Raw genomic sequence first — 12,932 nt, 5'->3', positions numbered from 1 at the left:
CACCAAGAGAGATTAGAGGTCAGGGTAATTTCCAAAAGAGATATACCATTTTGCCTAGAAATCGGTGTCACCAAAGATAAGCATAGGAGCAGAAGAATCCTTTTTGCAAGATATAAGACAAGACTGAGTTTTAGAAGGATTTTTTTTTTTTTTTTTTTTTTGATTTGGTAGTTGTTGGCGCATCGGCTTCTGTGGCCATATTGCACCTCCCAAGGTTTTTGCAGTACTTTGATCCAAGCCCGAGGCGGGAATCGAACCCGCGACCTTTGGGTTGCCGGGCAGGTACTTTACCCACTCGGCTAGCCCGGTCGGCTTTTAGAAGGATTGAAATCAACTAAGTTGTCTTTGCCGCACTGGAGAATTACCTGAAGATCAGCATTTAAGGAATTAGTAGAAGATTTCAGAAGTTGAAGCTGATTGAGCAGGGCAAGGTTTCTCAAAATGGAAAGTGGAATGCAATGTGCTATCATCGGCAAAATTATGGATAGGATTTCCAGTCAATGGAAGAAGGTCATTAATATACAATAGGAAAAGAGTGGGCGAGAGAACTGAACTTTGGAGGACACCAGCATTAGTGGAAAAGTTAGAAGACAGAGAGCCATCTACCATCACTCTCAGTGAGCGATTAGAGAGAAAACTCGATAACCAATTACAAAAAACAGTTGGCAAACTATAATATGGAAGTTTGTTTAGAAGACCTTTATGCTAAACACAATCGAAAGCCTTTGAGATGTCAAGAGCAACTACTTGTGTTTCACCGAACCTTTCCATTGAATTAGTCCATAAATGGGTAACATAAACCAGAATATCACTAGTGGATCGACACTGACGGAATCCATACTGGCGATCGTTGATCAGACGGAAGGTTTCTTGGTTGTTTAAGAGTTGGCGATTAATTGATTTCTCCATTACTTTAGAAAGAGTATAAGTAATTGCAATGGAACAATAATTGGATGAGAGGGATTTGTCACCCTTTTTAGGAACTGGCTGGATATGAGCAAATTTCCAAGCAGAAGGAAAAACACCTTTGGAATAAGAAAGTGAAAAAAGGCAGCAAAGAATAGGAGTAAGTTCAGGACCACAGGTTTTGAGAACAAGAGAAGAAATACCATCGGGACCTGAAGCTTTCTTAGCATCAAGATTCATCAAAATCCTTCTGACATCCTTTTGATGGAAGACCACAGGAGGCATTGAATGGAGCGTGTTGGGAATGGTGGGAGGTGTTTTACCAAGATCATTAATACATGAGTTGGAAGAAAAATGGGATGCTAGCAGGTCAGCTTTATCCTTGGCTGAAGTGACAACAGAACCATCTGGTTTGGACAGAGGTGGGAGCAGAGATGGGCAAAAGTTGCGGCCAATAGCTTTGGCAAGAGACCAGAATGCTGCTTGGGCTACCATTAGGGCAAGAAGCAAGTTTTCTACTCTTAGCCTGTTCAAACTCTAGTTTGGACTAGAATTAATCTATAAACTAGTTAATCACAACATTTCTACAGATTTGTCTCTTTCTTCTTGTGATTCCTCTTAACTGATAGAATAAAAACACAAATTAAATATTTATAGTTAGCTAGGTTATAGGTTATAGTTGGCTAGTTATAGTTAACATGCACACAAAAACTATTATTTATAACAACTCAAAAAAAAAATTGTGCTGCAACGATTAAGTAAGTAGTAATATATTACCAACATCCCATATATAAGAGTCCACGTTTTCAGGGTTTTGCTGAGTTTCTACATATGTGTAAGACACGGCAAGTCTATTGTAACTTTCTGGGCACCATGAGATATGTGAAACACCTCTTTTGATAGGATTGAAATCTCTGAAAAAAATTACACACAAAGAGGATTACCTAAAAGTAGGTAAATTATTTCATACTGATCAAAACATTTAGGTAACAGTTGAAGTTTTAATAAACATAAATTTGTCATAATTAATACAGCTTTTCTATTTATTATTTTAGTCATTATACAGTTACAGAATTTGGCAAGCTTCTCTTAAACAGCTGGTCCAGAAAATAAATCTGAAGATAAATAGTAAAGCAAAGTTTCCCCAATATTAAACTTAAGTAAGTAGCTAGATCAGTCATGTAAGTAGTAATGCAGAGGAATGGTAGGGTTTTAATTGCGATAAATAAGTAACTCAAACTTTCTAATCACTTGTTGGGCATATATTTTTTATCTAAGGAATTTTTACTTTTTTGCAAGGATATAACTAATTTAACATTGCAATCATTATGTTATAGCATAACATATATCTTGAACTTCAGGGTGTAAGGGAAAACAGTAGTAGTAGTAGAGGCATAAGTATGAGCTTATGTAGCATCAGACAAAAAAAAAAAAAAAAAAAAAAAAAAAAAACAATTTCACACAGCCATTCCCTCTAAAAATTTGTCCAGTTCCTCCGTGAATTCATTTAAGCTATCAACTTCCACAATGACAGATAGAAGTTTGTTTCAGCAATTAACCACTCACTTGCTAAAGGCAAATTTCCACACATCTATTCTACAACTGTCTTTGCTCAATTTGAATTTATGCCTTCTCAGGTTCATAATCTGATCAAGAGGCATCCCATCAGAATTCAGCGTGCCCAACCCATTCATGGTCTTATACACCTCAATCAGATCACCTTGTAGGTACCTAGTATCCAGCCACTGCAATTTTCAGAACTTAAGCCTTTCTTGGTTAGAGGACCCTGACCAATCCTGTTGCCCTTCTCTGTACATGCTTAAGCAACTCTACATCCTTCCTAAAATTAGGCCTCCAGACCAGTACGCAGTACTCAAGGCGTGGCCTGACCATTGCCTTATACAAAGGGATAATTACCTCCTTTTCCTTGCTAGCAAAATTCCTATATATCATTGACAAAGCCCAATGACCTGCTCTGCAGCCTGTCAGGATTGCTCAGAAAACTTCCTACCTGACTGTACAATCACTCCCAGGTCTTTTTCATTTTCTACCACTCTAAGTGTAGTACGACACAGTTGGTATGTTTCTCTGGGGTTACTTCCACCCATATGTAGTACTTTGCATTTGTCAATGTGAAACTTCAGTTGCCACTTCTCAGCCCATCTACCCAAATTTTCTAAATCCTGTTGCAGTAGCACACTGCTATTACTGTCATTAACAACCCTGCCAACCTTTGTATCATCTTCAAACTTCGACACTAAGCCTGATATACCTTCATAAATATCATTGATAAATATACAAAACAACAGAGGACTCAACATCGAACCCTGTGCAACTCCACAAATAACATTATTCCACGAACAGCAGCATCTATTGATTACTAATCTCTGTCTTCTCCCACTCAACCACCCTTTTATCCATTGTAGCAACTTACCATTAATACCATACTGTTCCAATTTGTACAGTAATCTTCCATGCACAACAGTGTCAAAAGCTTTCCTGAAATCCAAGAATATGATATCAAAATTATTTTTTGCATCTAATTCCTTTGTAACCACATCATAGTATTCAATCAAATTTGTCAGACAAGACTTTCCCTTAAGAAATCCATGCTCTGTCTGGATTATTGCTGCAGTCTTGTCTAGATGATCCTGCAATGCATCTTTAACCAGTGACTCCATTATTTTACTTAAAACTAGATAGTTTAATACATATCACTGCATTTAGGAATCCATTAGCTTAGTGTAGTATTGTCAGTTAATCAATTAAATTAATTAATCTTATAAATTTTCGTTGTTAATCAATTTAAATTAATTAATCTTATAAATTTTCATTGTTAATCAATTAAATTGTATTTAAACAGAAATCATGCTCCAGACTAGAGAACAAAGCAACAGGAGTGCTGTGGCTCAGGGAAGTACCGAAGGTATGATTCTCCAATGCATCACAGCCTAAAAAAATGTGCAACTTGTGAAATGTTTGCAGACTTTCTGGAATAGGACATGATCCAGTCAAGGAAGATATATTTGTGTGTGTGAAGAAATTAAGTGCCATCTGATGGCATTTATGAGAGTTTTAAGAGTAGGGTAGATATCCTTTAAGAAATTAAAATGAGGGCTCATCAAGCTTTCAGCTGCCCAACTGAATACCAGAGCTCACACTTATGCATCAGACAACACAGCAGCTATCTTGAAGGCAGAATGCACTGGTCCCATAGCAGCTAGTTATTTTCACTGACTCTACTGTCAGGGAAACAGGAAATATGTTGAACAAGAAGGATAGGTAGCATAGGACCACGGTATGTTGTATGTATGTATGTATGTTTGCGGGCTTTATGGCACAAGGGCAACATGGCCATAATGCCCCAACCAGGTATGTTTGCCATGGGCAAAGGTAGATGACATTATAGAGCAGATTATCATTTTTTAAGGGCACAAAAGGTGATACTATTGTACACGTTGGAACTAATGATATTAAGAATAAGAGATCTCAGGGCTTACTTAAAAGTATAGGGCAATGTTGGCAAAAAAGTCAAGATTTAGGATTGAATTTGAAAGTGTCTGCAATTCTGAGCAGACATGATAGGAGGGAGTATATGTTGAGAGCCTTGTCAATCAATTCAGCCCTGCAGGGAAGGTGCAAAGCTCATGGGTTAGAATTTTTCTCAGCGTGGTCTGTGCTTCTTAACAGGAGAGACTTGTTTTTACAGAGATGGGATACACTTGAATAGAAGGGGTGCAAGAATAATTCCTAATGCTATTGAGGCAGTGATAGGCAGAGTGAAAAACTGCTAGCTTGGGGGTTTTTGTCTTTTAGGAGCATTAGCAACTAAGGCCATATTGCTCCGGGATATGCGGTGGTCATTCCCTGACCTTTCTGAATCCTCCGTATTTGGTGGTGACAGGCTCGAACCCCGGTCTAATCAAGAATGTGTGCCGCTGCTCCTTCCCACCTGGCTACGGAGGCGCCAGCTTGGGGGGGGGGGATATACAGGCTAATAGTTTAACAAGAGATGCAGGCAGAGGTGAAAGTGATTCTTGCATTGTTACTACTGGTACATGCAGCAGCCAGGAAAGCAAAGTGTCTGGGATTTCAGGCCCTGCTGTGGTCATCATGGAACAAATGAATACATCTTAGTTACCCTAACATGAATACATGTTAGGGTAACTAAGAGTAAGAACACATGCATGTATATTTGCATCTCAAACAAGATTTCCCCTTAACAAATCCATGCTGTGTTTTAAGTATAACTTGCAATCTTGCCTAGATGGTCCTGCATTACTTCTTTAACCAGTAACTCCATTATTTTCTCTGGAAAGAAGTTAAACTAACAGGTCTGTAATTATTCCTGTCACCCTTTTATCCCCCTTTGTGACTGGGGATACATTAGCACATCTCCATTCCGTGGGGACCTCCCTGAATCCAAGGATGCTCTCATAATTATTAATGGTCTCATAATTAAGAGCTTGCTTACTTCCTTTGCTGCCACCTTTAATATAACTGAATATATCCCATCCATCCCAGATGCCTCTGTTATGTTTAACTTCAACAATTTCTCTTCCACTTTCCTCTTTATTATAAAATCTTTTAGTTATTACAAAATTTTGGTTATTATAAAATCATTTAGCTCCCTGTTAGAGTTTGATAAACTTCTGCCATCACTTCCCTAAAGATTCCTCATGTATGAATGTAGATGCAAAATACTCATTCAGTTACTGTCACTCCCAGCTACCTGAGCAGGGTTCAACAGTCAAACCATTGATATCAAGTGGACCAACCTGATTCATTCCCTTCCTTCTACTGTTTACAGAAGTAAAGAAGTCTTTGCTGTTTTTCTTTGCATCCTTTGTCAAAGATTTTTCATAATCCACCTAAGCATGCCTAACCTCCTTTGTGACTTGATTACAGACTAGCTTATATCTACCATAGGCTTCTGTGTCATCTGATAATTTATATGCATCCAGTGCATTTTTCTTCTCTAGCTACGAGTCTCATTAGTTCACCTAACGTTTATTAGGCCTAAACCTTGGCATATTTCATAGTTAACATGAAAAGCCTAGTAGTTTCTATGATTAATTCTTTGAATGCTTCCCATTTAGAATTTGCTGATGGTAACATCATTTTTGTCCCACTGCATAGAATTTAAAAACTATCTGAGACCACTGTAGTTGCCCTTACGAAAACAAAAAGCCTTTCCCTTTACTCTTGACAGTAGCTATATCTCTAATTAAATTCCACATTAGTACATGATCACTGCAACTTAGTGGATCTTTTACATGTAGATTCTTAATGCATGAAGAATCACTGCTGATAACCAGATCAAAAGTACTGCTTCCTCTTGTTGCCTCTCTAACATGCTGCTGCAGAAAACAAGCATCTACTAAATGCACAAAATTTTTGCTCTAGTGTGTGTGAATGACCAACCCACAAGTTCCAGTCAATATCTGGAAATTTAAAATCCTCCATTATAAGACATTCTGATTTACTTGCCCACTATTTCTTTGTGTCAGTGTATTATAGGCCTAATGACTCATCAGAGTCATTAGGCTTATAACACACTCCTACTCTCATTTTTGCTTTTTCAGTGCTTATGTCACACCAAACTGACTCATCACTGCACTGTCCACCCATATCAACTGGATGCACTGCCTTAGATTTTATGTGCTTCTTAATTAAGAAGCATATAAAATTTGATGTCTTGATCATTCAAATTCATTAAATTTTTTGCTATGCTTCTAGTACTGGTGTGAACAAAGGTAAACATGCACCTGTTCTTATTCTTAGTTACCCTAACACAGCCTGTACATTTACTTGTTCCATGATAACTCCCAGCAGTCCTTGAAATCCCTCACCTTGCTTTCCAGGCTGCTCTGCTCATTCCAAAAAAGCAGAGCAAGAATTGCTTTCATCTCTGCTTGTGGCTATTGCTAATCTATTAGTCTGTGTATCCCCAAGCTAGCAGTTTTGCGGTTTTCCAACATATCTAACACTGCTTCAATAGCATCACCAAATATGCTTTCACCCTTTCTATTAAAGTGTATCCCGTCCCTGTAGAAGCAGTCTCTCCTGTTAATAAGCACAGATCATGCTGAGAAAAATTCTACCCCATGAGCCTTATAGCATTAACATTAGTAGAGGCATTTGAGAAAGCAAGCTTATGCAGCAACAGCCAAAAAAAAAAAAAAAACACTTCCACTTCACCCCTCTGTTTGTTCGAAATACCTGTCCAGCTGAGCCTTAAACTTATTTAGGCTATCAACGTCCACGACAAGGGATGGAAGTCTGTTCCACCAACCAACCAACCACCCGCTGGCTAAAGGCAAATTTCTGCACATCTATCCTACATCTGTCTTTCCTCAATTTGAATGTATGCCCTCTCAGGTGATTATTCTGAGCAAGAGGAAGAATCCCATCAGCATTGAGCATGCTCAAACCATTCAAGGCTTTATACACCTCTGTCAGATCACCTCGCTGGTGCCTAGTCTCCAGACACTGTAATTTGCAAAACTTAAGCCTTTCTTTGTAAGAGCACCCCTTTGTTCCATTCACTAATCTTGTTGCCCTTCTCTGTACTCATTACAGCAGCTCTACATCCTTTTGAAATGAGATCTCCAGACCTGTATACAGTACTCTAGGTGTGGCCTGACCATTGCCTTATACAAGGGAATAATCACCTCCTTATCCCTGCTAGAAAAATTCCTATATATCATTGACAATACACCATGAGCTACTCTTGCAGCCCATCTGCACTGCTCAGAGAACTTCATATCTGCCTGCACAACCACCCCCCCAGGTCCCTTTCATTCTCTACCACTGTCAGTGTAGTACCACAGAGCTGATACGTTGCTCTGGGGTTGCTGTTTCCCATATGCAGTACTTTACATTTGTCAATGTTTAACTTCATTTGCCACCTCTCAGCCCATCTGCTCAACCTTTCCAGATCCTGTTGCAGCAGCATAGTGTCAGTAGTGTCCTTGATAACCCTGCCAACCTTCGTTGGCAGGGTTGTCAAGGACACTACTGACAATCTCTCCAGGGCCAAATACAATCCCATACAATCTCTCCAGGGCCAAATACAATCCCATACAATCTCTCCAGGGCCAAATACAATCCCATACAATCTCTCCAGGGCCAAATTGATCGACAAGGCTCTCTCATATACTACCTGCTATTGTGTCTGAGCAGATTTGCAGACACTTTCAAATTTAATGCTAACTCTTGATTTTTTTTCAACACTGACCTGTACTTGTTAAATACATTTGTGCAGATCTCCTGCTCTTAATGTCATTACGGTCAAATCCTTATTGCCACATTTATCCAATTTCTATGGATACAGATAATGCAATATTTGTGACATACTTAAGCCAAGAAAGGTTAGAAGTTAGACCAACCAAAGTACAGGCAACCCCCATATAACACGGTACTTCTACAACATGGTTTTGTTCTAACACGACTGATAAATTGCAGCAATCTTCGCACAACACAGTACTTCCACAACAAGGTTTTGCTCTAACACAGGACTGCTAGGAACGAGAGTTGCTCCATGCGGGTGAAGTTTTTATGGCCTCAGTTAATTTTTTCTTAAATTTTTGCTGTTTTATTGACTTAAATTGGCATATTAATCTATTTTCTAGAAATAGCTTTATATTCCTAGTTATGATACTTAGTTTAATTTGAACTTAGATAGAGATTTTGTAGGTTATTACTTAGTATCGGTAATGGTATCCAATCCACATATTGGACAAGATTTTGCAGTTCTCGCAAATGCTAAGTTTTTAATTATATTTAGCCGTTTTATTGACTTAATTGTTATATTAAATTATTTTCTATAAGTAGCTTATAGACCTAGTCAAGCTCTGTGGTTTATTTTGAATTTAGATAGCGATTTTGAAAGTTAATTAATACTTAGTGTATACACTAAGTATTAATAGGAAATCTACACTAATACTTAGAGTAGATTTCCTATTCATAACTTGCCACCATTGTTATAAGATACGTATATCCAGAACTAGATAGCGTAAGGTTTAATGTATAATTAGATAGCGAAACACATAGCACTGTATTAGAAATCTGTTAGCTTAATCAGCAAAATTTATTAATCTAATTAAAATTTATTGTCAATTAAATTGTACTTTTTTAACTAAATACATATAACGATTTAGACTTTACAAATATAACATTATAAATTAATACATAAAACTTGGAAAGAGTTACAAAAGTCATATAACATAACTCGTAGATAATACTTGATACTGAAATATATATAAATATAAATATATATAAATAAATATATAAAATATATAAACATATAATGTTATAACTGCATTGGGATATAAGTTAGGGCTATATTTTTTATTGAAATTGAAATTTTATTTGATATTAAATCAAAATCATGACTCAGACCAGACCAGCAAAGCAAAAGGCTCGAGCTATTGGGAGTGCTGTGGCTCGGGGGAGAACTGAGGGTGGTGGTTGTCCTCTGAATCACAGTCTTTTGAAATGTACTGCTTGTTTGATGTTTGTGGAACAATCAGGAATGGGACATGATATTGCCAAGGGGAATTTGTGTGGCTTTGTGCGATGTAACAAGTGTGAGGAAATCAGGCACCAACTCAGCGTTGTTATGGTCCTATATAAGAGATTGAAGGACAGGGTGGATGCCCTTGAAGGATTTAAATTGAGGGGCCCATCAAGCTCTCAGCTGCCCACATTAATATCAGAGCTTGCACATCACACAACACAGCAGCAACCTCCGAGGCAGAATGCGCTGCTCCCAAAGGAACTAGTTGTTGGTGACTCTGTTGTCAGAGAAACAGGGAACATATTGTGCAAAAAGGATAGCTGGAACAGAACCAGGATGTCTACCAGGGACAAAGGTTGATGACATTGAAGAGCAGATATCATCTTTTAAGGGCACAAAAGGTAATATTGTTGTACAAGTTGGCACTAATAATATCAAGAGTAGGGGACTGGCTGAATTATTTAACAAATACAGGTCAATGTTGAAAAAAAGCCATGAGTTAGGGTTGAAACTGAAAGTGTCTGCAATTCTGCCCAGACACGATAGGAAGGAGTATATGATGGGAGACTTGTCGATCAATTCGGCCCTGGAGAGATTGTGTAAGGCTAAAGGGGTAGAAATTTTCTCAGCCTGGTCTGTGCTTGTTAACAGGAGGGACTGCTTCTATAGGGAGGGGATACACTTAAATAGAAAGGGTACAAGAATATTTGCTGATGCTATTGAGGCAGAGTTAGGTGAGTCGGAAAACTGCTAGATGAGGGGGATACACGGACTAATAGATTAACAGCAGCCGCTTGCAGAGGTGAAAGTGATTCTTGCACTGCTTCTATTGAAATGAGCAGCAGCCTGGAAATTTCCAAGACTCATGTTCCTCATCTCGTCCTCATGTTCCTTGTCGATCAATTCGGCCCTGGAAAGACTGTGCAAGGCTCAAGGGGTAGAATTTTTTTCAGCCTGGACTGTACTTGTTAACAGGAGAGATTGCTTCTACAGGGATGGGATACACTTAAATAGAAAGGGTGCTAGAATATTTGCTGATGCTATCGAGGCAGTGTTAGGTGGGTCGGAAAACTGCTAGCTTTGGGGGAGACAAAGACCAATAAATTGACAGTAGCCACTGGCAGAGGTGAAAGAGATTCTTGCACTGCTTCTATTAGAATGAGCAGAAGCCTGAAAAACAAGATGCATGGTATTTCAGAGACTGCTGGGAGCCATTGCAGTACAAGTAAACACATGGGTTGTGTTAGGGTAGCTAAGAATAGAAACAGGTGCAGGTATACTTGCGTGTACACCAATGCTAGGAGTTTAGTAAATAAATTTGATGAATTTGAGGTATTGCTCAAAACATCAAAGGCAGATATTGTTGGGATATCAGAGACGTGGTGTCACACAGATATAAGGGATGCAGAACTGCAATTTGGGGAGTACAATGTCTACAGAAAGGATAGACAGGATAGGAAGGGGGGAGGGGTTATGCTATTAGTTAAGAAACACATAAAAACCAAGGAAGTGAAGCCAGTCGACATCGCTGGACAGTGCAGTGTTGAGTCAGTTTGGTGTGACATAAGCATTGGGAGATCAAAATTGAGAGTAGGAGTGTGCTATAGGCCTAATGACTCTGATGAGTATAATAAGGAACTGTACAGGGAAATAGAGTGGGCCAGTAAATCAGAGAGTCTTATAATGGGAGATTTTAATTTCCCAGATATTGACTGGAATTTGGGGGCTGGTTACTCACACACTAGCAGGGCTTTTGTGGATTTATTGGATGATTGTTTTCTACATCAGCATGTTCGGGAGGCAACTAGAGGGAGTAATACTCTTGATTTGATTATCAGCAGTGATTCTTCATGCATTAAGAATCTGCAGATAAATGAACCACTAGGTGGCAGTGATCACAGTGTGCTGAAGTGGGATTTACTGAAAGAGGTAACTACCATTAGGGGTAAAGGGAAGGGTTATTGCTTCCGTAAAGGCGACTACGATGGACTGAGACAGTATTTAAATTCTATACAGTGGGACCAACTGATGATGTTATCAACAGCAAATTCAAAATGGGAAGCATTCAAAGAACATATCTTGGAAGCTACTAGGCTTTACATACCAACTAAGAAATATTGTTCAAGGTTTAGGCCAAAATGGATGTCTGATGAACTAATGAGGCATATGGCAGAGAAGAAAAATGCATGGGATACTTACAAATTAACACATGACACAGAAGCCTATGATAGATACAAGTTGATATGCAACCAAGTTACAAAGGAGGTTAGGCAGGCGAAGGCAGATTACGAGAAATCCTTGGCAAGGGATGCAAAGAAAAACAGCAAAGAGTTCTTTACTTATGTAAACTCTAGAAGGAAGGGGATAAATCAGATTGGTCCACTTGATATTGATGGGTCAACTGTTGAAGATCCTGCTCAGGTAGCTAACAAACTAAATGAATATTTTGCATCGACATTCACACATGAGGAGTTATTCAGCAAGGGGAATGCCAGAGGTGTATTCAACTCTAGCAGTAAGCTACAGAATCTTGAAATAACTGGGAGTAAAGTGGAGGAGAAACTGTTGAAGATAAACACCAGAAAGGCACCCCGGGGTGGATGGGATCTATCCAGTTATATTAAAGGAGGCAGCAAAGGAAGTAAGCAAACCCTTAGCCATAATTATGAGAGCTTCCTTGGACTTTGGGGAGGTACCCATAGACTGGAAATGTGCAAATGTGACCCCAATTCACAAAGGAGGATCAAAGGCTGACACAAGTAATTATAGACCTGTGAGCTTAACTTCTGTTCCAGGAAAATTAATGGAGGCACTGGTTAAAGAAGCACTGCAGGATCATTTAGACAAGACTTCAGTTATAGCTCAGACACAGCATGGTTTTGTTAAGGGGAAGTCTTGCCTGACCAACTTGATTGGATACTATGATGCAGTCACAAAAGAACTGGATGCAGGGAATAACTTTGATATTATATACTTGGATCTTAGAAAGGCTTTTGATACTGTTGCACATGGAAGCCTGCTGCACAAATTAGAGCAGTGTGACATTGGAGGCAAATTGCTGCTATGGATAGAGGGGTGGTTGAGGGGGAGAAGACAGAGAGTGGTAATCAATGGACACTGCTCATCGTGGACTAATGTTATTAGTGGAGTCCCTCAGGGCTCAGTGTTGGGTCCATTATTGTTTTCTGTATTTATAAATGATATTGATGATGGTATATCAAGCTTAATGTCCAAGTTTGCAGATGATACAAAGGTTGGCAGGGTTGTCAAGGACACTACTGACACTATGCTGCTGCAACAGGATCTGGAAAGGTTGAGCAGATGGGCTGAGAGGTGGCAAATGAAGTTTAACATTGACAAATGTAAAGTACTACACATGGGAAACAGCAACCCCAGAGCAACGTATCAACTCTGTGGTTGGTGGAACAGACTGCCATCCCTTGTGGTGGAGGTTGATAGCCTAAATAAGTTTAAGGCTCAGCTGGACAGGTATTTTGAACGAACA

General features: G+C 39.0%; 1 protein-coding gene across 1 annotated transcript in view; it reads right to left on the bottom strand.

Moving 5' to 3' along the window:
• The window catches only part of LOC150076751 (dynein intermediate chain 3, ciliary-like), a 115,092-nt gene that overhangs the window by 78,304 nt on the left and 23,856 nt on the right, over positions 1–12,932 (bottom strand). The window contains exon 4 of the mRNA XM_090386639.1: positions 1,684–1,820. Coding sequence (XP_090242765.1) covers positions 1,684–1,820 — 137 coding nt within the window. The remainder of the gene's footprint in view (positions 1–1,683; positions 1,821–12,932) is intronic.

This window comes from Mastigoproctus giganteus, chromosome 12, assembly GCF_048544385.1.
Source record: "Mastigoproctus giganteus isolate SK-2022 chromosome 12, ASM4854438v1, whole genome shotgun sequence".
Taxonomy (NCBI): Eukaryota; Metazoa; Arthropoda; class Arachnida; order Uropygi; family Thelyphonidae; genus Mastigoproctus; species Mastigoproctus giganteus.
This window is presented reverse-complemented; position numbering and strand designations above follow the sequence as displayed.